The sequence below is a fragment of the Malus sylvestris genome, chromosome 4 (assembly GCF_916048215.2).
Source record: "Malus sylvestris chromosome 4, drMalSylv7.2, whole genome shotgun sequence".
NCBI classification, from domain to species: Eukaryota; Viridiplantae; Streptophyta; class Magnoliopsida; order Rosales; family Rosaceae; genus Malus; species Malus sylvestris.
Genome location: NC_062263.1, coordinates 972,221 through 999,847, shown reverse-complemented (window position 1 = coordinate 999,847; position 27,627 = coordinate 972,221). Strand labels below are relative to the sequence as shown.

Here is a 27,627-nt window from a genome sequence, read left to right as displayed (position 1 = left end):
ATATCTAATTAACCCTAACACTAAACAAGTAGAAGATGAAAACCAATTCAGAAAAAGAAGAGAATAAAATCCCATGTGAAAAAACCTCTAAATTCAAACTTGGTTGTCTTAGTTTGTACGTGAAGATAATGTAATAGACCCTCTAATTTAGAACTTTAAGCTCCTCCGTGCCTCTTTCCCTTACCCTTCGTAGAATCTCAGTAATAATTAGTTCTGCAAGCGCACTAACTAAAAGGCACTTGCTACCCTTCCTATCATCGACTCAAGTCCCATCAGTTCATGTCCTTTTGCTTTGTTGAACGCGGTTTCATCTTAAAGCTGCTTTTCTCCCATCTTTTCTGACACTTCAATCGTAGCCGTCCAGTGATCAGATCGTGTGGCCACGAACATCGTGGTTTTCCACTGGAAACGTCCTTGGTTTTCTTCAAAACTTGGGGCGGATGCTTCCCGGAAAGAGCCAAAGATTGGGAGCGGAACGCTTCCTGGAAAGAACCAAAAAGTGTCCCTTTAGTTCTATATATACTCTGTTGCAACACAAAAAAACCACTGCCATTTTTTTCGCTTGATTGGAATCACTCTAGTGCCGTAAACAGTAATGCAACACCATGACATCCCGTGAACCCTCCTCCTCAAAACTCTGGAGTTACGACGTGTTCTTGAGTTTTAGAGGTGAAGATACACGCAATGGCTTCACGAGCCACCTTCACGCGGCATTACAAGGCAGGGGCTTCGATGCCTTTATTGACGAGGACAATCTGAAAAGAGGGGGAGAAATAAAACCCGAACTGTTGCGGGCAATCGAAGGGTCCAGAATCTCGGTCATTGTCTTCTCAAAGAGTCACGCGGAATCAAGATGGTGTCTTGACGAGCTGGTGAAGATCATGGAATGTAGAGAAAGGCTAGGGCAACAGGTCTTGCCAATATTCTATCATGTCGATCCTTCACATGTGAGGAAGCAGGAAGGTTGTTTAGCCCGAGCATTTCAGAAGCACGAAGATGGCATCCTTGAAGAAAAAGATGACAAAGAACGTGAAGCTAAGAAAGAAAGGGTAAAGCAGTGGAGGGAGGCTCTTACTCAAGCTGCAAATTTGTCTGGCCACCATCTTAATAACGGGTAACCATTTTCATTGGACTTGGGATTCTTTCAATACTCGACTAGTTTAATAGTAATGCTGCTATCTATTTTCGGCTTTTCCACATTTTGAAACATGTTAACGAATGGTTGTTATGCAAATAGCACACAGGAAAAATATGAGTAATAGTAGGACATCTTCTATTTAAAACATATTTTACATAGGCTTGATTAGATTTAAAGAAAAACTAATGAAAATACTTGAAAATTTTTAGTTTTGACGGACAAAATAAAAGGTAAAATGAATAGTATTAGGTTTGATTTTTAACGTAAAAATGTAATTTTTCGTTAAAATAAATAGTATCGCATTCTTTTAGTTAGGACTCCCTAGATTTAAACCCCTAACATTTAAAGCTTTTTTTTATCAAACATATGTGTCTTTAAGGTTCTCGATTCAGACGCTTAGGTACATTGGGCCACAGTTAAAAATTAATTTTCTGCTAATTTTTTTTTAAGTATTTTTAGAAGTTGAGGCACTCTGTTTTAAGAGATAATCAATGGTTTGTCATTAAGAATATTTATCCAGTTATCTATTTTTAATATCTTTTTCGTACTAAATATCTTGATCTCCTAAATTAAAATATAATCTTATCTTCAAGATAACAAAAATGGTGGATGTTTATATATTTTTTTTCAAATTATCATGTGTACATTTTATTGAGAGAATTATTTCTATACATTACTAGTATGCTTATCATTAGTTTTCATACGTTAATTTAATTCATATTATGAATTGGTTCGTTTGTTTTTTATTTTTGGTACATTGATTTTTGTACATATGATTGATTGGTTAGTTTAATTTTAGTACGTTTAATTTTTGTTACGTTTAATTTTTGGTACGTTTAATTTTTGTTTTTTTTTTGTACATATCATTGATTTATAACTTAATTAATATCATAATAATTTTGGTACAAAGAACTAAGAAGGCTAGATTTAGGAGCTTTGGATATTACTTTTGAATCTTAGAAAGGCCAGTTTAAAATATAAAAGCCCAAACAAAAGGAACCAACAGATGGGCTGATGGGTCCACTCAAGCAATTGAAGGCCCAATCGGAATGGAACAACAAATCCATATACAAATTATAAACCTTTTTTTTTTTTTTGTATTTTGGTTTGTTTTTTAGATTAAGCTTAGTCTCTTTCTCTTAATGTAAATTATATTTTTTGTTCAAAAAATGAATTTTTTTTTTCTCTCTTTTGACCATATATGGATTGAATGAATCCTGAAAAATAAGTTATGGAATGAGGACCACAAGGTGTTTCTCAAATGAAATTATTTTTATTTTGTCAAATCAATTAAAATTATTTGTAGAATCTCTCAATGGAAAAGGACTGGTTTGTGTGTGTATATATATATATATTTTTTTTTTTTGCATTTAGTTAATTCTTTATATTGACTGTTGAGTGAAGGTGATAACTTATAGTAATCCTTCATTGAGTTAATGCTTACTAATTGAGTTTTCAGGCCTGAAGCAAAGGTTATTAAGACAATTGTTGAGAAGAATATTCTGGAATTGCTTCCTGGCACGGATGAATTACAGGTGGCCAAGTACCCGGTTGGAATCGACTCTCGTGTTCAACCAATTATCAATGATATTTTTAGTGGTGGATTAAATGATGTTAAAATGGTTGGAATTTGGGGGATGGGTGGATTGGGCAAAACAACTGCTGCCAACGCCATTTATAACAAAATTCATCATTGCTTCCAGTTTAAATGTCACCTTGGAGATGTTAGTGACACTGAACATAGATATGGTTTGGTTTATTTGCAAAAACAACTTGTTTCTAACATGTTGAAACAAACCGCCATATTCCTGATAAATAGTGTCGGTGAAGGGATCAGTGTAATAAAACGACTTCTTCGACGTAGAAAAGTACTTATTGTTATTGATAATGTAGATAAAGTGGAGCAACTAAGTGCAATAGCTAGAGATCGTGAGTGGTTTGGTCCAGGAAGTATAATTATCATAACAACAAGAGATCAACATTTGCTAAATCAAGTGAGAGTGAATATGAGATATCCAGCCAAGGAAATGAATGAAGAGGAGGCTCTTGAGCTTTTCAGTTGGTATACATTTGAAAATAATTGCCCTAAAGAAGAATATTTTGAATTATCAAAGAAGGTAGTTTCTTACTGTGGAGGTTTGCCGTTAGCACTCAAAGTTTTAGGCTCCACTCTTTTTGGTAGACCCATAACAGAGTGGCAAAGCTATTTGGAGAAATTAAAAAGAATACCTGAAGGAGAAATTATAGAAAAGCTCAAAATAGGCTTTCATGGGTTAGATTATAATCAAAAAACTATATTCCTTGATATATCTTGTTGCTTTCTTGGTTTGGGGAAGGATCATGTCACAAAAATATTGGATGAATGTGGCTTCTATGCAACAAACGAAATCAGTGTTCTCAATGAACGGTGCCTTATAACTATTGAATGGGGCAAACTAAAGATGCATGATTTGATTCGAGAAATGGGCAAGACAATCATTTCTGAAAAATCTCCTACTCAACCTGGAAGATGGAGTAGACTGTGGAATTTTGAAGCCATAACAGACGTGTTGACAAATAAATCTGTAAGTAGTTTCTCAATAAAGTTTAATATTAATGCTCACTAAATCATATCCTAGTGCAACTGCTTACATTTTATAATAAGAAATTTTAACGAAAAATTACCGGTACTGTTTATTTTAACAAAAAATCACATTTTTACACTAAAAAGTCAATCCTGGTACTATTTATTTTACTATTTATTTTGTCATTATCATTAAAACTCAAAGGTTTCAAATCTTTTTTATTCGTTTTCTTTTTATAATATTATGTAGAAATATATTTATAAGTACAATAAACCTTGACGTGGAAATAGAAGCAATTAAATCGATTTCCAACCGATTATATGACAATTGTTTGCAAGTAAATCATTTTTCTGACGCAAATTACCCTTTTATTATTCATCATAGGGTGAACTGTCAATTTAGTCCATGAATTATCACCTCAGTGGAAATTAGGTCCCTAAACTATTTTTTCAGAAAAATAAGTCCTTAAATTATAAAAATCTGCCAATTACATCTCTAATATTATATTTGAAGCTACTATATTCAAATTTCCGTCAATTTAAGTCACGTTACTTATATGCGATACACATTGGAGGATAGATTAGTAGTTTTTCATAAAGAAATAGTGTATAAAGTTAACTTTGATGGGTAAATTGGTAGTTTTACATAAGAAATAATGTAAGTTAACTTTGGAGGGTAAATTAGATGTTAGATTCGCAACCTATATGAAATGTAAAAGGCTTACCGGCGAGAAAATGACGATAGTACATTCTAAAGTGTTTCAAGTGACTTAAGTTGAAGAAAAAATAGATAAATTAGCTTTGAATATAATAGTACGGATGGAATTAGAAATTTTTAATGAATTTTTAGGGACTTATTTTACCAAAAAAAAAAATTCGGAAACCTAATTTTCACTGAGATGATAATTCAAAGACTTTGGCACTTCAACCTTCATCATATGTCCTTTTGTATACCTAACAGGGAACTGAAGAAATTGAAGCACTTTCTCTACAGTTGCCAAGCTCTAAAACAAAGGCTAGTTTCAGTACAAAAGCATTTGTCAATATGAAAAAACTGAGATTGCTACGGCTCAACAATGTAGAGTTTACTGGAAGCTTCAAACATTTTCCGAAAGAGTTGAGATGGTTGGGCTGGCATGGATTCCCTTTCGAGTACATGCCGGAGCACCTTCTTAATCAGCCAAAAATTGTTGCTCTTGACCTGCGGTTCAGCAAACTCAGAAAAGGCTGGAAGAATTCCAAGGTACAATCACCCCTAGCGGGTTAGAATTAATTCTCACTCTGATTTTATTTTTTTAAGCCATATTCTTCTTGGATTTTGAATAAGATTTTCTTGTGGGTTTGTGCAGCCGCTCGAAAATTTGAAAATCCTCGATCTTGCTTGTTCCTGGAAGTTAAAAAAGTCACCAGACTTTTCAATGCTCCCAAATCTCGGAGAATTGAATTTTTCAGGCTGTTCTAGTTTGTCCAAGATTCACCCATCCATCAGTCAACTTAAAAAACTCACTAGGGTAGATTTTCAATGGTGCCATAAGCTTAGGTATCTTCCAGCGGAATTCTATATGTTGAAATCTGTTGAGACTCTTTGTCTGTCGTTTTGTGCATTAAGAGAACTGCCTGAGGGCTTAGGGGAGATGGTATCATTGAGTAAAATTGATGCAAAATTTACAGCCATAAAACAATTCCCCAACGACCTTGGGCGTCTAATTTCTTTACAAGAGTTGATAGTTGGAGGCAATAGTTTTCGTAGCCTACCTAGCCTCAGTGGTCTTTCAAATCTCGTAATGTTGAGACTTGGGTATTGCAGAAATCTTCGTGCAATCCCCGATTTACCAACAAATTTGAAAGTCTTAGATGCAATTTTATGCCCTGCATTGGAAACAATGCCAGACTTTTCGCAAATGTCAAACATGGAACGACTGTTTCTAAGTCATTCGCCCAAAGTCACTGAGGTTCCAGGTTTAGGCTTGGGTAAATCATTAAACTCCATGGCGGAGCTTGATATGTACGGGTGCGCCAATCTCACAGCTGAGTTTAGGAACAACATCCTACAGGTCTCTCTCTATCTCTGTCTCCTCCTACTCTTGTCTTTCTCTATCAATCACACGCACAAACACAACCGCACATGTACAAGTATTTGACACCATATTACATTGTATGTATATTATAGGGATGGACTTCTTGCGGAGTTGGTGGTATTTTACTGAATAAGATTTATGGTATTCCGGAGTGGTTTGACTTTGTCGCTGACGGCAATAAAGTCAGTTTTGATGTTCCTCAATGTCAAGGTCGTAATTTTAAAGGGTTGACACTCTGCTGGGTTTGGTCGCAATTCCAACATAAAAGTGTTGCCTTTACTGTTGTAAATTGTACCAAGCATACTACTTCGAGGGTCTCTAGGCTTTCTTGGGGAGTAACAGCGGGTTATTTTCGGCAGGTACAATTATCGAACAATAAGCTCAAGCTCAATTTGCAAGTCGGGGACAAGATTGTTATTCTTTTAGAGGGTTTTGAAGCGGAGAAATTAGGGGTAAATCTAGTATGGGACAAACCTTTGAAGGAAAACAAGAATCTTGGTGATTATTACTATGAATACGACTATGAAGCAGTTCCGGATTGGTTGTATGGTGAGTCAAGTCCGGGACCAAGCCATGGCGCATCTGATAATCATCCCACTAATCAAATGACGACTACTACAGATGAACCCAAACGGAAAAGGCAAAGGGTTTGAAGAGAGAGCATTGCCAGATCGGTTGAGTAGTTGCTATTCCTGCATTATACTCTCCCGCAGACCATGTCAGCTGTCTTTCTAGTTTTCCCAGCTCCATTATTCGGACATTTGATTTGATCGCATCCAACAGATGATTTGTTCCTCATTTTACTGACAATTCATTTGCGATATTGACTAGTTGTTCAGTTGGTAATTGTTGTATACTTTACATATATCCATATTCTCTTGTGGAACCAAATTATTAGCATCATACTTCGACTTTATCGGTCCTAAATCAAAATTTTAGATTGAAATGTGCAGTTACTGACCATGGATGCAAACATATAGAAATTGGGACTATAATCTCACTTGGAACCCTTTCTATCAACTCATCTGCTTCGTCTAACAGTCTGGTACGGCCAAGAAGGTCGATCAGGCAACCATAGTGTTCTAACCTCGCTCAATCACATATATCTTTCTGTTGGAGTTGAAGAACTCACAACCCTCATCTACCAACCCTCTGTGAACGCAGTCAGTTAAGACAACAATGAAGGTGAAATCATCAGGCTTCATGCCAAACTGCAAAGTTTTACGTACGTATTCAACAACCACATTTCCAGTTCTAGTAGTGAATCCAAGTTCACTTCTAACATATTCATGAATTTCTTTACCAAGCTCCAAAGTTTTCGATGTTGTTCAAGCTGAAATGGTGGTTAAAACCGTAGCTTCATCGGGCTTCTCGTTGCTCTCACATGACATCCTCCGAAACATATCCAAAGCCTCCTCAAACCTCCTGCACCTAACATACCTCGAAATCGTAACGTTCCAAGTTCCAACAAAGCCTGTTTCTCTAAGGTATTTCATCAAACACCTGCTTGAAACTCTCAACCATGCCCAATTACGCATTCATGTCAATGAGCGATTTACACACATGCCATCAAACCCAATTCCAGTTTTTACCACAAACACATGAACCTTTTCACCTTCCCGAACCTCTCCCAAGCATCCAATGGCTTTAAAACAAATGGGTTGGTAAAATTATACGGGCATAATCCCTCCTCCCTCAACCGCCGGAAGAGCTCAACGGCGCTTCTGAAACTACTCCTTTTGGCAAACGCCTTGATCATTACATCGTAAACAAACAAGCACGGATCTTTGATGAAACGGAAGACTTTCTCGGCGTAATCAAAGTTTCCGAGAGATGGGTCGGGGCAGAAAATCATGAGCTTGTTGACGGCGGCTCTGTCTTGGTTGCAGGAGGTTGAGAAGGAGATTGGTTATTTTGATTGGTTTACAAGGAAGTTCATTCGAACCTATGTTCATACGCACATCCTCACCACTAGGAGGTTGACAAGCTGAGGTAAAAATCATATGCATTCATTCAGGAAATGGGCATTTTGATACAGGCGCCTTATTTTTTTAATTTTTAGACTAAATATACACTCATTTTGAAAATTTGATCAAACATTTTCTTAAAATTTTGGTTATTAATTTCAGTTTTTTACATAAGTTCAAAGTTATTTAGAATTTTAGTTTTTCATGGCTTTTCCTAGACATTTCGTTTTTTTTTTTTTTTGTTCATTTCCTCTTATCCCTATATTTATGCATTTATTATCCATCTCCATGCAATTTTTTATTGTTTGGTATAATTTTACTTCTTTTTGTGAATATAGTAGAATATTTATAAAAAAAAAATTGTTAGATTTTATTATTTCGAAGACCCAACACATGATAAAGATTTGTTTGATTATATAACTACGTCTAGTTACCTATAATATGGACACATTTAGTTTTATAGTGGATTTGATTTTTTGTATTTCTCGCTACATTTAGAATGTAAATGTACCAAAAGGGTTATCTGATAGAGACATTTGATTTTGGGGTACATTTGTGATTTGTTTTTTCATTTCGTCTTTTGGTACATTTGGAATCTAAACATACCAAAATGGTTACTTGACAATGGGCACATTTGGTTTTATGGTACATTTGAAATTTTGGTACATTTGGTTTCTCTGTACATTTGAAATCTAAACATACCAAAAGGGTTACATAACAATGGGTATATTTGGTTTTATGGTACATTTGAATATTTGGTACATTTGGTTTCTCGGTACATTTGAAATTTAAACATACCAAAAGTCGATACTTTTGTTCTCAAATGTACCATAAGTTTTAAGTATATTTTTTATATATATCTATATGTGAAAAAATATGTATTGAAGACTTTTTATTGAGACATTTTTAATAGAAAGAGAATTTTTTTTAAAATACTAATAATAAGGTAATGAGGAATTAGTTAATTAATTTTTTATTTTATTTTATTAAAAAATGTCATTTAATGCGTAGAAGGGGATTGATGAAATTAAATTCCTATATTATAGGCAATTAGTTGCTAAGCTACCTTATGCCTCTATATAAATGCATTTAAAAAATTAAGGAAAACTAATGAAAAGGGTTTGAAAACTTTGAGTTTTAATGATAAGGACAAAATAAAGCGTAAAGTGAATAGTACCAGATTTGACTTTTTAGTGTAAAAATGTGGTTTTTCGTTAAAATGAACAGTATTGTGGACTTTTCGTTAAAACTCCCTTTAAATTAATGACATGGAAATTAAATAAATAGAAAATTATTGAAGTGGCAATTGATCAAAGCACCTTAATAAAATCTTTAAAAGGGATGAATGTTTAATCTAACAACTATTGAAAAGATGTATGGCATTCTAATTTTCCCTTCAGGAAATCATGTTTATGTGACCGAGTTTTATTTTTTTATTGGTACATTGATATTTTTATATTAGGAGGAGGATGAATTCGGCTAAGCTACATAATGAGCAACTTAATTTGGTATTGAATTCGTCATCCATGAGATTCAAACTTAAGACCTCTCACTTTCAAGAGAGGAATATTACCAAACTGTGGTACTGAGTTGCTATGTGATTGAGTTTTAGTTGGGCTGTGAGATCAAATCTGTATAGTTTTTATAGGAAAGCATATTTGATTTATTGGAGGAAAAGTTAAACAAATTTACAAATTATCCTTCATTGTTGTCCTATTTTTTTAGGCTTCAATTTCATTTTAAATAACTAGGAGAGTGAATTCAATTGAGATTTTGAGAAATTTTAATAGATTTATAAATCTATGGATTTTGATGGAGAGTTGGCAACTTTCAGGCCGTTATTAAAATGTATGGAACGTACAAATCAACGGTGTAGATACCAAGTGTTAGAATTCTTTTGTCCCACATCGGCCAGAAGGCTTGAAAACAAGCCATTTATATAGAATTACCCCTCTAACTAATACCGAGACCTTTTATATTAAAACCTCACACCTGACGGATTGAGCAGATGGCCAAGTAGGGACAGTATCGGTGTTGTTGGAGTGGGCACATGGCCCGTCTACCTGAAATTTAAGATGGTATAAGAGTCAGGGGACGAGTCTGTACATCCACGTGAACGGGTGGGTCCCCTTTGGCCCTGAGCAAATGGGTGAGCCCCGACTTGGCTCCACGTAGGCCAAGATATGCCACGTGTATTGGCCCTGTGCAAACGGGTGAGCCCCAACTTGGCTCCACATGGTTGCCGATGTGTGGAACTCCAGGTGTGACCCATAAAATGGGGTCTCACGTGCAGGGGAGTGTTAGAATTATTTTGTCCCACATTGGCTAGAAGGCTTGAGAACAAGCCATTTATATAGAATTACCCCACTCTAACTAACACCGAGGCCTTTTGTATTAAAACCCCACACCTGAGGGATTGAGTAGGTGGCCAAGTGGGGACAATATCGGTGTTGTTGGAGTGGGCTCATGGCTTGTCTACCTGAAATTTAAGACCAGGTAACATATTCATGATGAACCCTTCATTTATTTGATATGTTTGGATGATTAAATGATTTTCGATTCAAATGATTTTTTGTATGAGTGATCTTCAATTGATGATTAAGAAATTGAATGATTTAGATCATTAAGTTTATATACTCAAAATATGTTATTTGCAAATGTAAGAATATGTACATCCCTTCGTGGGGATACAAAGTATTATCCTTCCATTAATCTTAAGAGTAACCTACACTTACCACATTTTTCATACCACATTTCTAATAGAAATAGGATTTACCAATACATGTGAATCTCATCTCTATTAGAAATGTGATACAAATATGATATAAAAAATGTGAAAAAATATCACTTTTGTAATCTCAATTGAACTGCATCTATCCGACACCCCCAACTTTTTATTAAAACCTAATGATTTTTCACCAGTTTCTACAAACCAAACTACAAATACAAGTATAACACTGAAAGAACGGTGAATTATTAAAACCTAATAGTGAATTGGACCATAAATTCAATTCTAGTATACATTATATATCGCAATTAGGTGATGAGAATTATTCAACCATTTACTACATGATTTTGAAATTTCAATTTCCAAAACATGCATACGGATATAGATGGTACTGAAACAAATTGTAGAAACACATCCCTGAATATAGGCCATAAAAAAAATTGCTTAGTTGAATTAGAAGTCAACGGACCTAAAGTATAATGATTTTATATCTAATTAACCCTAATACTAAACAAGTAGAAGATGAAACACCAATTCAGAAAAATAAGAGAATAAAATCCCATGTGAAACCTCTAAATTCAAACTTGGTTGTCTTAGTTTGTACGTGAAGATAATGTAATAGACTCTCTCTAATTTTGTGCTAGTTTCTTTCCTCCTCCGTGCCTCTTTCCCTTACCCTTCGTAGAACCTCAGTTTTCCCATTGATCAACGATGACGTTACTAGCATGTGCCGTACACTCTGTTTTGTAGCACTAAGTACCGCCTAAAGTGGAACTACAAGCTCATCAGTTGGGGTATAGTTTGTCCTTTTTCCGTTGAACGCCTTCTTTTCTCCAAAGGCAGTTTTCGCCCAATCTTCAATCTTAGCCATCCAGTATTCAGATCGTGTGGCCACGAGTAGGTTCTTGGTTTTTCACTGGAAACTACCTTGTTTTTCTTCAAAAAGCAGCTCCCGCTTTTCCACCGTTCTATTACCGTGTCGCTTAGGGTTACATGATGACTTCTATCTTTGTTGACTGAATGTGCTTTGCTTTTGAGAGGAGACTTGACTTGAGTATCTCACTTCGTTTAGTGATTAGGAGATTATTTAGTCATTAAAATATAGGCTCCTCCGTAGAATCTCAGCAACAATTAAGTAGTTATGCAAGCGCACTAAGTAAAAGGCACTTGCTACCCTTCCTATCATCGACTCAAGTCCCATCAGTTCGTGTCCTTTTACTTAGTTGAACGCAGTTCATCTTAAAGCTGTTTTTCTCCCATCTTTTCCAACACTTTAATCGTAGCCGTCCAGTGATCAGATCATGAGGCCACGAACATCGTGGTTTTCCACTGGAAACATCCTTGGTTTTCTTCAAAACTTGGGGCGGATGCTTCCCGGAAAGAGCTAAAGATTGGGAGCGGAACGCTTCCTGGAAAGAACCAAAAAGTGTCCCTTCGGTGCTATATATACTCTGTTGCAACACTAAAAAAACCACTGCGATTTTTTTCGCTTGATTGGAACCACTCTAGTGCTGTAAACAGTAATACAACACCATGACATCCCGTGAACCCTCCTCTTCAAAACTCTGGAACTACGATGTGTTCTTGAGTTTTAGAGGCGAAGATACACGCAATGGCTTCACGAGCCACCTTCACGCGGCATTACAAGGCAGGGGCTTCGATGCCTTTATTGATGAGGACAATCTGAAAAGAGGGGGAGAAATAAAACCCGAACTGCTGCGGGCAATCGAAGAGTCCAGAATCTCGGTCATTGTCTTCTCAAAGAGTTACGCGGAATCAAGATGGTGTCTTGACGAGCTGGTGAAGATCATGGAATGTAGAGAAAGGCTGGAGCAACAGGTCTTGCCAATATTCTATCATGTCGATCCTTCACATGTGAGGAAGCAAGAAGGTTGTTTAGCCCGAGCATTTCAGAAGTACGAAGATGGCATCCTTGAAGAAAAAGATGACAACGAACGTGAAGCTAAGAAAGAAAGGGTAAAGCAGTGGAGAGAGGCTCTCACTCAAGCTGCAAATTTGTCTGGCCACCATCTTAACAACGGGTAACCATTTTCATTGGACTTGGACGTCTTTCAATACTCGACTAGTTTAATAGTAATGCTGCTATCTATTTTCGGCTTTTCCACATTTTGAAACATGTTAATGAATGGTTGTTATGCAAATACCACACAAGAAAAATAGCTTCGCTGAAACATCAAGATTTGCAAGATAAAATATGAGTAACAGTAGGGACATCTTCTATTTAAAACATATTTTACATAGGCTTGATTAGATAAATACTTAAAAACTTTGAGTTTTAACGATAAGTACAAAATAAAAGGTAAAATAAATAGAACTAAATTTGACTTTTTAGTGTAAAATGTGATTTTTCGTTAAAATAAACAGTACCGCATTCTTTTTGTTAGAACTTCCTAGATTTAAATCCCTAACATTTAAAGTTTTTTTTTATCAAAGATCTGTGTCTTTAAGGATCTTGATTCAGACGCTTAGGTACATTGGGCCACATCAGTTAAAAATTAATTTTCTGCTAATTTTTTTAAAGTATTTTAGAAGTTGAGACACTCTGTTTTAAGAGATAATCAATGGTTTGTCATTAACAATATTTATCCAGTGATCTTTTTTTAATATTTTTTTCGTACAAAATATCTTGATCTCCTAAATTAAAATATAATCTTATCTTCAAGGTAACAAAAATGGTGGATGTTTATATTATTTTTTTCAAATTATCATGTATACAGTTTATTGAGGGAATTATTTCTATACATTACTAGTATGCTTATCATTAGTTTTCATACGTTAATTTTATTCATATTATGAATTGGTACGTTTGTTTTTTATTTTTGGTACATTGATTTTTGTACGTATGGTTGATTGATTAGTTTAATTTTAGTACATTTAATTTTTGTTACGTTTAATTTTTGGTATTTTTATTTTTTTTTAATTTTTTGTACATATAATTGATTTATAACTTAATTAATATCATAATAATTTTGGTACAAAGAAGGCTATATTTAGGAGCTTTGGATATTATTTTTGAATCTTAGAAATGGCAGTTTAAAATATAAAAGCCCAAACAAAAGGAACCAACAGATCGGCTGATGGGTCCACTCAAGCAATTGAAGGCCCAATCGGAATGGAACAACAAATTCATATACAAATTATAAACTTTTTTTTTTTTTTTTTGTATTTTGGTTTTTTTTTTTGAGATTAAGCTTACTCTCTTTCTCTTAATGTAAATTATATTTTTTTTCAAAAAATGAATTTGTTTTTTCTCTCTTTTGACCATATATGGCATGAATGAATCCTGAAAAATAAGTTATGGAATGAGGACCACAAGGTGTTTCTCAAATAAAATTATTTTTATTTTGTCAAATCAATTAAAATTATTTGAAGAATCTCTCAATGGAAAAGGACTGGTTTGTGTGTGTGTGTATATATATATATATATATTATATTTTTGCATTTAGTTAATTCTTTATATTGACTGTTGAGTGAAGGTGATAGCTTCTAGTAATCCTTCATTGAGTCAATGCAATTGAGTTTTCAGGCCTGAAGCAAAGGTTATTAAGACAATTGTTGAGGAGAATATTCTGGAAATGCTTCCTGGCATAGATGAATTACAGGTGGCCAAGTACCCGGTTGGAATCAACTCTCGTGTTCAACCAATTATCAGTGATCTTTTTAGTGGTGGATTAAATGATGTTAAAATGGTTGGAATTTGGGGGATGGGTGGATTGGGCAAAACAACTGTTGCCAATGCCATTTATAACAAAATTCACCATCGATTCCAGTTTAAATGTTACCTTGGCGAAGTTAGCAACACCGAACGTAGATATGGTTTGGTTGATTTGCAAAAACAACTTGCTTCTAGCATTTTGAAACAAACCACCATATGCCAGATAAATAATGTCCAAAGAGGGATCAGTGTAGTAAAAGGATGCCTTCGTCCTAGAAAAGTACTTCTTGTTATTGATAATGTAGATAAAGTGGAGCAACTAAGTGCAATAGCTGGAGATCGTGAGTGGTTTGGCCCAGGAAGTATAATTATCATAACAACAAGAGATGAGCATTTACTAAATCAAGTGAGAGTGAATATGAGATATCCAGCTGAGAAAATGAATAAGGAGGAAGCTCTTGAGCTTTTCAGTTGGCATACATTTGAAAATAATTGCCCTAAAGAAGAATATCTTGAATTGTCAAAGGAGGTAGTTTTTTACTGTGGAGGTTTGCCGTTAGCACTCAAAGTTTTAGGCTCCTCTCTTTTTGATAAACCCATAACAGTGTGGCAAAGCTATTTGGAGAAATTAAAAAGAATACCTGAAAGAGAAATTATAGAAAGACTCAAAATAAGCTTTGATGGGTTAGATTATAATCAAAAAACTATATTCCTTGATATATCTTGTTGCTTTCTTGGCTTGGAGAAGGATCATGTCACAAAAATATTAGATGAATGTTGCTTCTCTGCAACAAGCGAAATCAGTATTCTTCGTGAACGGTGTCTTATAACTGTTGAAGGGGACAAACTAAAGATGCATGATTTGATTCAAGAAATGGGCAAGGCAATCATTTCTGAAAAATTTCCTACTCAACCTGGAAGATGGAGTAGACTGTGGAACCCTGAAGCCATAACAGACGTGTTGACAAATAAATCTGTAAGTAGTTTCTCGATAAAGTTTAATATTAATGCTTGCTAAATCATATCCTAGTGCAACTGCTTACATTTTATAATAAGAAATTTTAACGAAAAACTCACAGTATTGTTTAATTTGACAAACAAAACATATTTTTACACTAAAAAATCAATTATGGTACTATTCATTTTACCTTTTATTTTATCGTTAAAACTCAAAGTTTTCAAATATTTTTTATTAATTTTTCTTTTATAATATTATGTAGAAATATATTTATAAGTACAATAAACCTTCACGTGGAAATAGAAGCAATTAAATCGATTTCCAACCGATTATATGACAATTGTTTGAAAGTAAATCATTTTTCAGACGCAAATTACCCTTTTACCATTCATCATATGTCCTTTTGTTTACCTAACAGGGAACTGAAGAAATTGAAGCACTTTCTCTACCTTTGCCAAGCTATAAAAAAAAGGCTAGTTTCAGTACAAAAGCATTTGTCAAGATGAAAAAACTGAGATTGCTACGGCTCAGCAATGTAGAGCTTTCTGGAAGCTTCATACATTTTCCGAAGGAGTTGAGATGGTTGCGCTGGCATGGATTCCCTTCCAAGTACATGCCGGAGCACCTTCTTAATCAGCCAAAACTTGTTGCTCTTGACCTGCGGTTCAGCAACCTCAGAAAATGCTGGAAGAATTCCAAGGTACAATCACCCCTAGCGGGTTATAATTAATTCCCACTCTGATTTTATTTTTTAAGCCATATTCTTCTTGGATTTTGAATAATATTTTCTTTTGGGTTGGTGCAGCCGCTCGAAAATTTGAAAATCCTTGATCTTTCTTTTTCCTGGAAGTTAAAAAAGTCATCAGACTTTTCAAGGCTCCCAAATCTCGGAGAATTGAATTTTTCATACTGTTCTAGTTTGTCCAAGATTCACCCATCCATCGGTCAACTTAAAAAACTCACTATGGTAGATTTTCAATGCTGCGGTAAGCTTAGGCATCTTCCAGCGGAATTCTATAAGTTGAAATCTGTTGAGACTCTTTGTCTGTTGTTTTGTGCATTAAGAGAACTGCCTGAGGGCTTAGGGGAGATGGTATCATTGAGAAAACTTGAAGCAGCTGGTGCAATCCTTGCAACGGGTCCAAGCATAAAACAATTCCCCAACGACCTTGGGCGTCTAATTTCTTTACGAGAGTTGATAGTTGGAGGCAGTAGTTGTCGTAGCCTACCTAGCCTCAGTGGTCTTTCAAATCTCGTAAAGTTGGGAGTTAACTTTTGCAGAAATCTTCGTGCTATCCCCGATTTACCAACAAATTTGGAAGTCTTGGCTGCAAGGGTATGCCCTGCATTGGAAACAATGCCAGACTTCTCGCAAATGTCAAACATAAGAGAACTGTATCTAATTAATTCGCCCGAAGTCACAGAGGTTCCAGGTTTAGGCTTGGGTAAATCATTAAACTCCATGGCGGAGCTTGATATGTACGGGTGCACCAATCTCACAGCTGAGTTTAGGAACAACATCCTACAGGTCTATCTCTATCTCTGTCTCCTCCTACTCTTGTCTTTCTCTATCAATCACACGCACAAACCTACGTATATTAAACCAAACAAGAATTTGACACTATATTACATTGTATGTATATTATAGGGATGGACTTCTTGCGGAGTTGGTGGTATTATACTGGATACGATTTATGGTATTCCGGAGTGGTTTGACTTTGTCAATGACGGCAATAATGTCAATTTTGATGTTCCTCAATGTGAAGGTCGTAATTTTAAAGGGTTGACATTCTCCTGGATTGGTTCGCGATACCAAAGTTTAAGAGCTGCCTTTACTGTTGTAAATTGTACCAAGCGTACTACTTTGAGGGTCTCTAGGCCTTCTTTGGGAGTGATTGCGGATCATTTTGGGCAGGTACAATTATCGAACGATAAGCTCAAGCTCAATTTGCAAGGCGGGGACGAGATTTTTATTCTTTTAGAGGGTTTTGGAGCGGAGAAATCAGGGGTAAATCTAGTATGGGACAAACCTTTGAAGGAAAACAAGAATCTTAGTATGGGTGATTATTACTATGAATACGAATCTGATGCAGTTCCGGATTGGTTGTATGGGGGATTATTGCAAGGCGGGACCAAGCCATGGCGCATTTGATAATCATCCCACTAATCAATGACGACTACTACAGATGAACCCAAAACGGAAAAGGCAAAAGGTTTGAAGAGAGAGCATTGCCAAATCGGTTGAGTAGTCGTTATTCCTGCATTATACTCTCCCGCAGACCATGTCAGCTGTCTTTCTCGTTTTCCCAGCTCCATTATTTGGACATTTGATTTGATCGCATCCAACAGATGATTTGTTCCTAATTTTACTGACAATTCATTTGCGATATTGACTAGTTGTTCAGTTGTTAATTGTTGTATACTTTACATATATCCATATTCTCTTGTGGAACCAAATTATTAGCATCATACTTCGACTTTTTCGGTCCTAAATCAAAATTTTAGATTGAAATGTGCAGTTACTGACCATGGATGCATACATATAGAAACCGGGACTATAATCTCACTCAGAACCCGTGAATCCATTCCCCTTGCTCTAATGCTCCCAACGGAGCACAGCCTGTAAGGAGAGCAGCCACTGTAAATTTATCCCCTTTAACTCTTTTAGCTTGCATCTCTTGGAATAGAGCTACCTCCTCGTTAAAACTGTTGTATTGTATACCCATTACCAATTCTCCGGCCTTCAATCAAATAAGAAAGATTTACATACGTATTCAACAACCACATTTCCAGTTCTAGTAGTGAATCCAAGTTCACTTCTAACATATTCATGAATTTCTTTACCAAGCTCCAAAGTTTTCGATGATGTTCAAGCTGAAATGGTGGTTACAACCGTAGCTTCATCGGGCTTCTCGTTGCTCTCACATGACATCCTCCGAAACATATCCAAAGCCTCCTCAAACCTCCTGCACCTAACATACCTCGAAATTGTAACGTTCCAAGTTCTAACAAAGCCTGTTTCTCTCGGGTATTTCATCAAACACCTGCTTGAAACTCTCAACCATGCCCAATAACGCATTCATGTCAATGAGCGAGTTACACACATACCATCAAACCCAATTCCAGTTTTTACCACAAACACACGAACCTTTCACCTTCCCGAACCTCTCCCAAGCATCCAATGGCTTTAAAACAAATGGGTAGGTAAAATTATAAGGGCACAATGCCTCCTCCCTCAGCCGCCGGAAGAGCTCAAAGGTGCTTCTGAAACTGCTCCTTTTGGCAAACGCCTTGATCATTACATCGTAAACAAACAAGCACGGATCTTTGATGAAACGGAAGACTTTCTCGGCATAAATCAAAGTTTCTGAGAGATGGGTCGGTGCAGAAAATCATGAGCTTGTTGACGGCGGCTCTGTCTTGGTTGCAGGAGCCTGAGTAGGAGATTGGTTATTTTGATTGGTTTACAAGGAAGTTCACTCGAACCTATGTTCATACGCACAGCCTCACCCCTAGGAGGTTGAGAAGCTGATTTTGTGAATTTCTTAAGGTAAAAATCATATGTTGGAGCAATATTAGAAAATATGAAAATAACACAAGCATTCTAATAATAATAATCACATAGAAATTCACAACATCAATTATGTATGAGACTAATATAAACAATTAGAGATAAAGTTAGAAAAACTGACAAACTTGGAGATTGAGGCTTGCATAAATGCAATGTCCTAAAGATAGAATTTCGCCCCTACTCTTGTGCTTGTAGTTCGATAGGCGTCCATCTCCCAGGATTCAACAATTTATAATCCGAAGTCAAAGCACTTCAATCTTCGAACTCTGGCGAACTTCATATATTCCGTACTCTCAAGACACGACTCGGAAAACAAACGAAGAATGAGAGAAATAGAGTGGGGAAACCCTATTTCTCAAGAGTAATTAATTTTGTTATTTTTCTACTCCTTTCATGGCTTAGTGTTACTGGGTTTATATATAACCCAAGTGCCTTCTTCTAAACTGCGTGACTAACTCTATACCAATGCTTTGCGGTTCGCACCACTTCTATAACCATGACAACCAATGAGGGAAAGGTTACAACTATTATGTTTTAAATACTATACAGAAAGTGTTGCATTCTCTGCATGAAACACTTCACAAACTAATATTTTCATTCAAACTAATATTAAATATTATAATATTATATTATAATATTAAATATCCAACAATCCCCCACATGAATGAAAAGTTAGGAAGAATTTGAGAGTACAGGCGAACAAGAGATGCTTCGGGAGAGGTGTCTTTTGGACTTAAACCTACCCTAGTGAATACTTATCGGATTTACTTGGTGACGCAGTGAATATAGAATCTTGAACTGTTCACCGCAGTAGTAAACCGAGACAATAAGCAACACACATCACTAATCCTAATATATTCCAGTTCATACGGTTGTGTTCATTTTGGTCCTGAACAAATCCCGGATTCATGAGAGCTTTAGAGAATTTAGCCATCTCATTCTCATAGAAGCGACCCACTTCTACTCTCACATAGGTGACCACTGATTAAGAATAGTCTGCTCTATTCCTCTTATTTATAAGATATCACTGTCATTAAGTATAAATATACAACCTAAAACATCTGCAGACAACACACTTTTTCCATCATAGGAATGAGGTATATAGTGTGTTAACTTCTTTGAATCATGCCCAACCAGTTTGCCTATTGAACTTAGACCATGGGATCTCCAATCAACTAAGTTAGGTTTCCGCTCGGCTGATTCATTAGTTATGTTGGCTTTAGCCTCATTTCCCTCGATGATCAACTTACTCTCTAGTCAAACCTTTAATAATTGAATCCACTACTAGGTTGACTATATCTTTAATGGTGTGCACAATCCATCTTATGAAATTATATTTCATATGAGAGTAGTTGTTTCTCAATTTTAAGTCCTCAAAACATAGGTTAGGACTTATTCAATAATTTGCTAGCACTTGGAAATAGATTTCCCCCACATTTAAGGTATTTGTAAGAAGGTCTCTAACCTTGTCATACCTTAAACAATTACTCATTACAAGAGATGACACATTGCCATACCTTCATGCCTCACTAGCCATTATGGGAAAAGCACTTCTTGACTTTCATCCTTTCCATATTATGGACTACCCTGCATGACCATTCATATGCTTACTTAATAAGCATCATAATGTCTAATTTAATTTTGCAAGATGCTCCACACACTTTCAATGTATCGTCTTTTTCTTTCCAAAAGACCCCCACATTTTTAGTGTATAATTTCTCTCAAAGGAATGTCCTTTGGTTTTATCCATGACTAACTTGGCTTATGAGCAAAAATTTTTTTTTTTTCACATTTAATTATTAATAGTTGAACAAGATATAAAGAAGACTAAATCTCCCTCCATCATCCTCGTGAAATCCAATTATCCCAAATGACTTGGTTGATTGTTTTCTTTCACCAAATCTTTTTCCCGAATGTAATAAAACCATGTACATGTGGTTTGTAAACAAGGCATAAATCTGATTTACAGACAATATGGTTAGGCTTTCCAATTTTATCTTTGGCCTTTGATCTCACCTAAGGATATCGTCATGCTCATTTCATTTCAATGACCTTGAAATCAATGTTCTCTTTGTCACAAACCAAAGTTCTTAGCCACATACGGACATAAGGAGGGCTATCTTCTCTATCCCGAAGAAAGAACAATCGCATTGTGGCATGAAGAACACACAAGTCATTTTTATGTCTATCTTCAATTGTTAGGGGTTTGTCTGTAGAACGTACACAGTTTCCACGGTAAGCCTCACCCTAGAGTGCTTAAACCTTTCAAATCAGACTTTGGCCCCCACAACTGAAGCGTCATCTTCAAGACGAATAACTCAAACAAAATGAGTTCATGCTTTTCAATTTAACTAATGACAACATCACTACTGATTGTCACAACATCACGACTGATTGTCACTACTCAAAGTCAAATTTCATCGTCTTACCATGACGAACATGGTTCCCATTACATTACTCCTCTTTCGAGAAAGTACTCATAATTCTCCATAGTACAACACTTGATATACACTGGAGAAATACAAATCTGCAATTATAATATGACAAACGATAATATATGCATTTCTATATACCTTGTATTGCAGACATGGATTTTATGAATACACACATAAATCTGATAAATTTATGCATATTACTAATGCATTTCTTTATTAACCAATAAACATTTGGTGTGCACCTATCTGAAATTGGCAGTTTGATCACTCACCCAAGATCCGTTATAATTTTTCCCTCTGAAAAGATATTAGAAGTATAATCTTCTAAATATTCCCATCATGCTCAAGTTCCAACCCAAAATTGGATTGGCATCATATCATTCATTATATACATATCTTCTAATAGCCATGTATATATGCATTCGAAACATTTCAAATCCCTTTGATCAGTCTTGAAGGAAAATTTTGGTTTCATAAAATTATCTTCAAATATTTTGCTCGGTAACCGCCAACCAAACTGATCAATCAAGGCATCTGTTGAGAAAAGTCATTGGGGATGCCCAAATATCCACTAACCTAATCACAAACCATCTGACCCTTCCAGTCAACCAACATGACTTTCTATTGCAATGTGGCAATGCCCACACAAATTTTCGTCCAGGAAGTTCATCTATTCGACTTACGATTGAATGCATTTTCTGAGACATATCTAAATAAGAAACGAACGAGAGTAAACTCACAGTATAATGCCAAGAAACATTCAATTCTTGGCTTCACATCAAATACGACACCATATGTTGTCCAACACTTTTAAAGCCACAACTTTAAACTCTCAATATGAGAATCGCCAACATTCATATTTCCAATTGTTCCATAGAGATAAAAAATTCTATCTTTAGATTGTTGGAGCAATATTAGAAAATATGAAAATAACACAAGCATTCTAATAATAATAATAATCACATAGAAATTCACAACATCAATTATGTATGAGACTAATATAAACAATTAGAGATAAAGTTAGAAAAACTGACAAACTTGGAGATTGAGGCTTGCATAAATGCAATGTCCTAAAGATAGAATTTCGCCCCTACTCTTGTGCTTGTAGTTCGATAGGTGTCCATCTCCCAGGATTCAACAATCTATGCATGTTCTCCAAAAAAAAAAAACATTCATATGCATTCAGTCAGATGTTTATGTGACCGAGTTTTGTTTTTGTTTTTTTTTTATTGGTACATTGATATTTTTATATTAAGAGGATGAGGGGTTCGGCTAAGCTATAAAATGAGCAACTTAATTTGGTATTGAATTCGTCATCCACGAGATTCAAACTTAAGACCTCTCACTTCCAAGTAGAGAGGAATATCACCAGACTGTAGTACTGAGTTGCTATGTGATTGAGTTTTAGTTGGGCTGTGAGATCAAATCTGTATAGTTTTTATAAAAAAAGCACATTTGAGTTATTCGAGGAAAAGTTAAACAAATTTACAAATTATCTTTCATTGTTGTCCTTTTTTTAGGCTTCAATTTCCCTTTAAATAACTAGGAGGGTGAATTCAATTGAGATTTTGAGAGATTTTAATAGATGTATAAATCTATGGATTTTGATGGAGAGTTAGCCATTTTCGAGCCGTTTTCCTGCCAAACCATGGCGAGTTAGTCGTCGAGAAATGTATTATTCTCGTCGTCTCATCAAGAAGTATGATTTTCGTTTTCGAATCACTCGATTTCGTTAAGTATTGAAGAAGTTATGAACAATTAAAGTTTACCCAGTTTCCGGCGAGTTTTCCAATTTTCCAACTGACTAGTCACCTTTCAGGCTATTTTTCAGCCATCTCTGGCAACCATTGGGCTTCCAAATAGATATAATCTTATTCTACACTTTCCTATTTTCATTTTGATATATTATATGTCGAATTTGGTTAAGAATTGATTGAGTTACGAGGCTTTGAAAATTGCCCAAAAAGTTTTTAACGGGGAGGACCAAAATCATGGATGGTGGACAATCTCAGGGACCATTTCTATTGATTTTAATCTCAGTGACCATTTCTATTGATTATGCAAATCTTACCATTTTGGCTATTTAGCCATATAATTATTATAAATCTGCAAGGATCTTTAACAAATCAAATCAGACATTAAATATAGGGTTTTTATCACAAATGGTCCCTGAAACTGACCCACCCCATCAAGATGGTCTCTGAAATTGAAAATCGATCAATGTAGTTGTAAACACGGAAATTCCTGCAATGAATGAGACAAGAACACGTGTACAAAATAATATTTTTATTAATGATCTGGGGTTACAATCTCTTCTACAAATTTAGCATCTGATTCGATCTCCGTAAGGTGTTGATTTGTGGATGTGTGATTGATCTAAGAGCCGTCGAGGCTTGATCTTGGATGAACGGTTGGAAGTTTCTTCAATGGCTGCTGGGGTTTGATCTTGAAGGTTGAGGGAAGTTTCTTCAAGGGCCTTTGGGCTTGATCTTGAAGGTTGATAGATGAACGGATCTTCAAGGGCTTTTGAGCGTGATCTTGAAGAACAGTGGATGAACGGATCTTCAAGGTCATTTGGGGCTTGATCTTGATGAACAGTTGATGAATGGATCTTCAAAGGGCTCTTGGGCTTGATCTTGAAGAATGGTTGGATGTGTGGATTTGTTGATGTTGTTGATCCAAAGGGCCGTCGGGGCTTGATCTTAGGATGAACGAATGGTGAACGATGAACACTTTCTTGAAGGGCCGTCGGGGTTTGATCTTGAATTGGTGGAAGTTCTTCAAGGGCCGTTGGGGCTTAATCTTGAATAAGGATTTGACGAAAAATGAAGAGAGCTTTCTTGATCCTTCGGGATTTTGCTTGGGAGCTTTGGAGTTTCAAAGCTTCAAGGTTTTGGTGTGATGTGAATTGGTTATGAATTGGTCTTGACTTGCCCCCCTCCTAAAATGAATGCATTGACTTCCTATTTATAGGATTCAAAAACTTGATTTTTGGATTTAAATAATCACATGAAATAAATCATTTCTGCCAAGTGTTGACACTTGTCATGTTTGATGACTTTTCTGATGATTCTCGATTTTTTGTTGAGTCACATGCTATGTGTAAAATTTATGTAACACGTGAACGTTGAAATTTTAATTATTGATAACATTTATTTCACCGAAATTTCGATGTCTACAAATGCCCCCACTTCAAGGCGCGTTGTATACATGTGCTTGTCACGTGTAGAAGATGTGTTTTGAAGTCCTTTAATGTATATGTCGATCCAAGGGCCGTTGAGGCTTGATCTTGAACTGGGCTGGTAATTTCTTCAAGGACCGTGAGGGCTTGATCTTGAATTTGGTTGGAAGATTTTCTAGTTTCCTCCAATTGTTGATTTTCCACAAGCTTAATCTTGAACTGGGCCGGAGGGTTTTTTAGTTTCCTCCAAAGGTCTGAACTTACTCATTTTATCTGAAGCTGAATTTGATTTAAGGGCGGAGGAGACTTGATTTTGAATCGGACTTGTGATTTCTTCAAGGGCCGTTGGGGCTTGATCTTGAACTTAAACATGACCACGAACAGTTTCAGGATTTGGGCACATGGCAGGTAGGCACGAGATGAAAGTGATGGTTTGTTTCTTTGTTCAATCTTTCCAATTCATATTGAAGAAGGCCAGGGGATAAGGTCAGAGGCTGCAAAAAATTTGATTTGAAAGATCAAGGAATTTCGCGGCATTTTCATATGAACTCCGAGCAGTTTGGTCAACGGTATGATCTTCAAGGGTTGTCGAGACTTTGCTTTTCGGCGACAGTGTCAGCGAAAGGCTGTTGAAGCTTCTCGAGCTTTTTTATTATAGCGACGATGACGGGCTTGAACTTGACTTAAACTCATTTGTCTGGATTATGCAGTTCTGGAGGAAAGGGCGTCGGGTTATAGTGATTTATTCCGGCTCATCGTACTGCATTCTTCTCTGCTTGTTTCTTTTGCATAGCAGAAGTAGTGTGCAACATGTTGCCTTTAAATGGTCATTTAGAGCATCACTTCTCAGCGACTCATCCATGCTTGGCAGTTTCAGCGTAAAGAGCCAACATCATATCAACTGGCTTGAAGTATTTGCCGAGGAAATTCAAGACCCGTTAACAATTGAAGATGAGCACTCGAGAGAAATGCTAGATAAGCAACCAGGCAAAAGTTCTAGGCAATCAGTTCCCGATCGGAAGTTTGATTTCGGGTTCCGACTAATTGCTTTGTTTCTCCTTGTCCTGCAGGCAAGAGCAAGGGCAAAGGAAAGGACAGGGTAAAAACATGATATGAGATACCTTTGCTTTCGACCCTGATGATATGAGATATTTTTGATTTTGAAGAAGTAGTGGATGATCAGTACATGTATTTGTTGCGCTTGTCTCCACATGCTTCGATGCATCATTTTTACTTGCCTCATCGGTTCTCCAAGCATCTGGTATCTTCTTTGGCAGTGCATCAACAGTTGAAGATGAGTACTTGAGAGCAGTGTTAGGCGAGCAATCAGGGAAGGGATTCTAGGCAGTCGATTCCAAATCGGAAGATTGTCCAAATGCATGGCAATGAGCTTATGGTGACAGAAAATGAGCCAAAAATATCATTTTGGAAGCGGTGGCTTCATTTGATACATGGATTTGGCATATTTTTTTTGGTGTTCCAAGAGCTCAGAATGACTTAAATGTCCTTGCCCAATCTCCAGTGTTCGACGAACTGCTGCAAGGAAAAGCTCCAAGATGCACATATTGGGTTAATGGCCATAAATACAATGGACCATACTACCTTGCAGACGGTATTTACCCAAGGTGGTCAACATTTGTCAAAACAGTCCCACATCCACAAAGTGAAAAAGAAAAACAATTCGCAAAATGTTAAGAGGGGTGTAGGAATGATGTGGAGTGTTGTTTTGGTATTCTGCAAGCTCGTTGGGCGATTGTTAGGGCTGCTGCTATAATGTTTGATGTCAAGGCTCTTCGATCTATCATGATGATGTGTATTATTTTCCACAACATGATTGTGGAAGATGAGTATGATTATGATGTCGTCGATGAATACGAGTCGGATACGATGAATAACTCAAAAACACGTATCTACTATGCTCATGACCGGACCGAAGATCCCGACAACGCGAGTCGTTGGAACGGGATGGATGTTACAATGAATTGATCATTGAGCGGTATACTTTAGTGCAAGAGCCATACTGACACATACGCCGCCAAAATGACTTGATTGAGCAGCAGTGGGGATTGCAACAATGTGAAGATAATTAAAATGAGCTTGTAGTTGAAGAATAAAGTCTATTTTTTTAAGTTTATGTAATTTTATTTAGTGAGTATTTTTTTTAAAGTTTATTTGGTGAGGTTATGTAATTTTATTGGGTGTTTTTTTTTTTAAGTTCACTTGGTAAATTCATGTAATCTTATTTTATGTGTTTAAATAAAGTTCCAAAAATAAATTTGAAATTACATAAAGTTTTAAAAATAAATAAGAAATTACACAAAGTACTACTAATAAATAAGAAATTACAACTATTAATAAAAATAAATAAGAAATTACATAAAGTACTAAAAATAAAGACGAAATTACATAAAGTACTAAAAATAAATACAAAATTATACAAAGTCTGTGGAGCTAGGATATGTGGTGCTAGGATCTTCGTTGATAGGATCTGTGTAGCTAGAACCCTCTCGACTTGTTTCCACATCTCTTGCACGCCTTATTCGCACCACGTCTCTTTTTTCCGAAGTCCAAAAATATTTTGAATTTGGAGATAGTCCTACTAGAGGCTTCTTCATAGTGTCACGATCTGCTTGAGCCATCCTTTCTTCTCTAAGCATCTCATTTTCTCGATAAGTATTTCTCTAATCATCTCGTTCTCTCGATTAAGTATTTCTCTGTCTCCCAAACACCCATCATGTCTCTCAGTAGCTGCTAATATTGTTGCCATAGCAGCAACTTTTTCCTCATCTCTAGTCGCTTCTCGCGCCATGTTCAGTTCACATTGGTGAGCAAGTTCGTCCATATATTTCGTGTAGTCATTTTTGGAAGAACTACCTTTTTTCTTTGATGCCTTTTTACCTTAAGGCCTGAGGGACTGGCGAGTTGGTTGGGTCTTCGACACTTCTTCAGTCGTCCATTCCGTCTCTTCAAATGTGTCGCCTTCTTGTTCGGCCGTGTCTGCTTCTGGCGAACTGTGTAGACCCATGCCGTGCATGACAACTTCTAGACCGGTTGCCACAATTTTGTATCTAGGGCAATCTTTGACAATTTACCAACATTCCCATTTGCTGAATGATTTGTCCTGGTTCTTCACATTGTAGAATGCTTGTGCTTGTAGTGTCTATAAATGTGGGATAAGATAGTATTATAAGATGCAGGTGTAATACAAATAAATAAATTAAAATATTGATGCAGGTGGAATGCATATAAATAAACAAAAATATTCTCACATGATCCACTAAACTTGTCCCACTACACAGATTACCAGAAGCATAAGATATGGCGTTTTTCCA

At 36.1% G+C, this 27,627-nt stretch overlaps 2 protein-coding genes across 4 annotated transcripts; both read left to right on the top strand.

Moving 5' to 3' along the window:
- Positions 1 to 457: 457 nt before the first annotated feature.
- On the top strand, positions 458 to 17,626 carry LOC126618634 (disease resistance protein RUN1-like). Of its 3 annotated transcripts, XM_050286745.1 has the most exons (6): positions 458 to 1,114; positions 2,598 to 3,702; positions 4,663 to 4,944; positions 5,051 to 5,755; positions 5,872 to 6,426; positions 17,322 to 17,626. In XM_050286745.1, exons 1-6 carry the CDS (start codon positions 606 to 608, stop codon positions 17,325 to 17,327), a joined length of 3,162 nt encoding a protein of 1,053 aa, XP_050142702.1. In that variant the 5' UTR covers positions 458 to 605; the 3' UTR covers positions 17,328 to 17,626. The 3 variants fall into 3 exon arrangements, with proteins under 3 accessions (XP_050142702.1, XP_050142703.1, XP_050142701.1); XM_050286746.1 differs by lacking the exon at positions 17,322 to 17,626 and having other exon boundaries at positions 4,696 to 4,944; positions 5,872 to 6,682; XM_050286744.1 differs by lacking the exon at positions 17,322 to 17,626 and having other exon boundaries at positions 5,872 to 6,682.
- Positions 11,825 to 17,284, top strand: LOC126618635 (disease resistance protein RUN1-like). The gene is made up of 5 exons (XM_050286747.1): positions 11,825 to 12,516; positions 14,022 to 15,126; positions 15,527 to 15,808; positions 15,914 to 16,636; positions 16,757 to 17,284. Exons 1-5 carry the CDS (start codon positions 12,008 to 12,010, stop codon positions 17,258 to 17,260), a joined length of 3,123 nt encoding a protein of 1,040 aa, XP_050142704.1. The 5' UTR covers positions 11,825 to 12,007; the 3' UTR covers positions 17,261 to 17,284.
- Positions 17,627 to 27,627: the final 10,001 nt, after the last annotated feature.

Excerpts from the sequence above, each read along its gene's own strand:
- LOC126618634 (XM_050286745.1), top strand. The coding sequence starts at position 606 with ATGACATCCCGTGAACCCTCCTCCTCAAAACTCTGGAGTTACGACGTG. Across the intron at positions 1,115-2,597 it reads GGCCACCATCTTAATAACGG|GCCTGAAGCAAAGGTTATTA; the intron begins GTAACCATTTTC and ends TTGAGTTTTCAG. Across the intron at positions 5,756-5,871 it reads TTAGGAACAACATCCTACAG|GGATGGACTTCTTGCGGAGT; the intron begins GTCTCTCTCTAT and ends TGTATATTATAG.
- LOC126618635 (XM_050286747.1), top strand. The coding sequence starts at position 12,008 with ATGACATCCCGTGAACCCTCCTCTTCAAAACTCTGGAACTACGATGTG. Across the intron at positions 12,517-14,021 it reads GGCCACCATCTTAACAACGG|GCCTGAAGCAAAGGTTATTA; the intron begins GTAACCATTTTC and ends TTGAGTTTTCAG. Across the intron at positions 15,127-15,526 it reads ACGTGTTGACAAATAAATCT|GGAACTGAAGAAATTGAAGC; the intron begins GTAAGTAGTTTC and ends TTTACCTAACAG.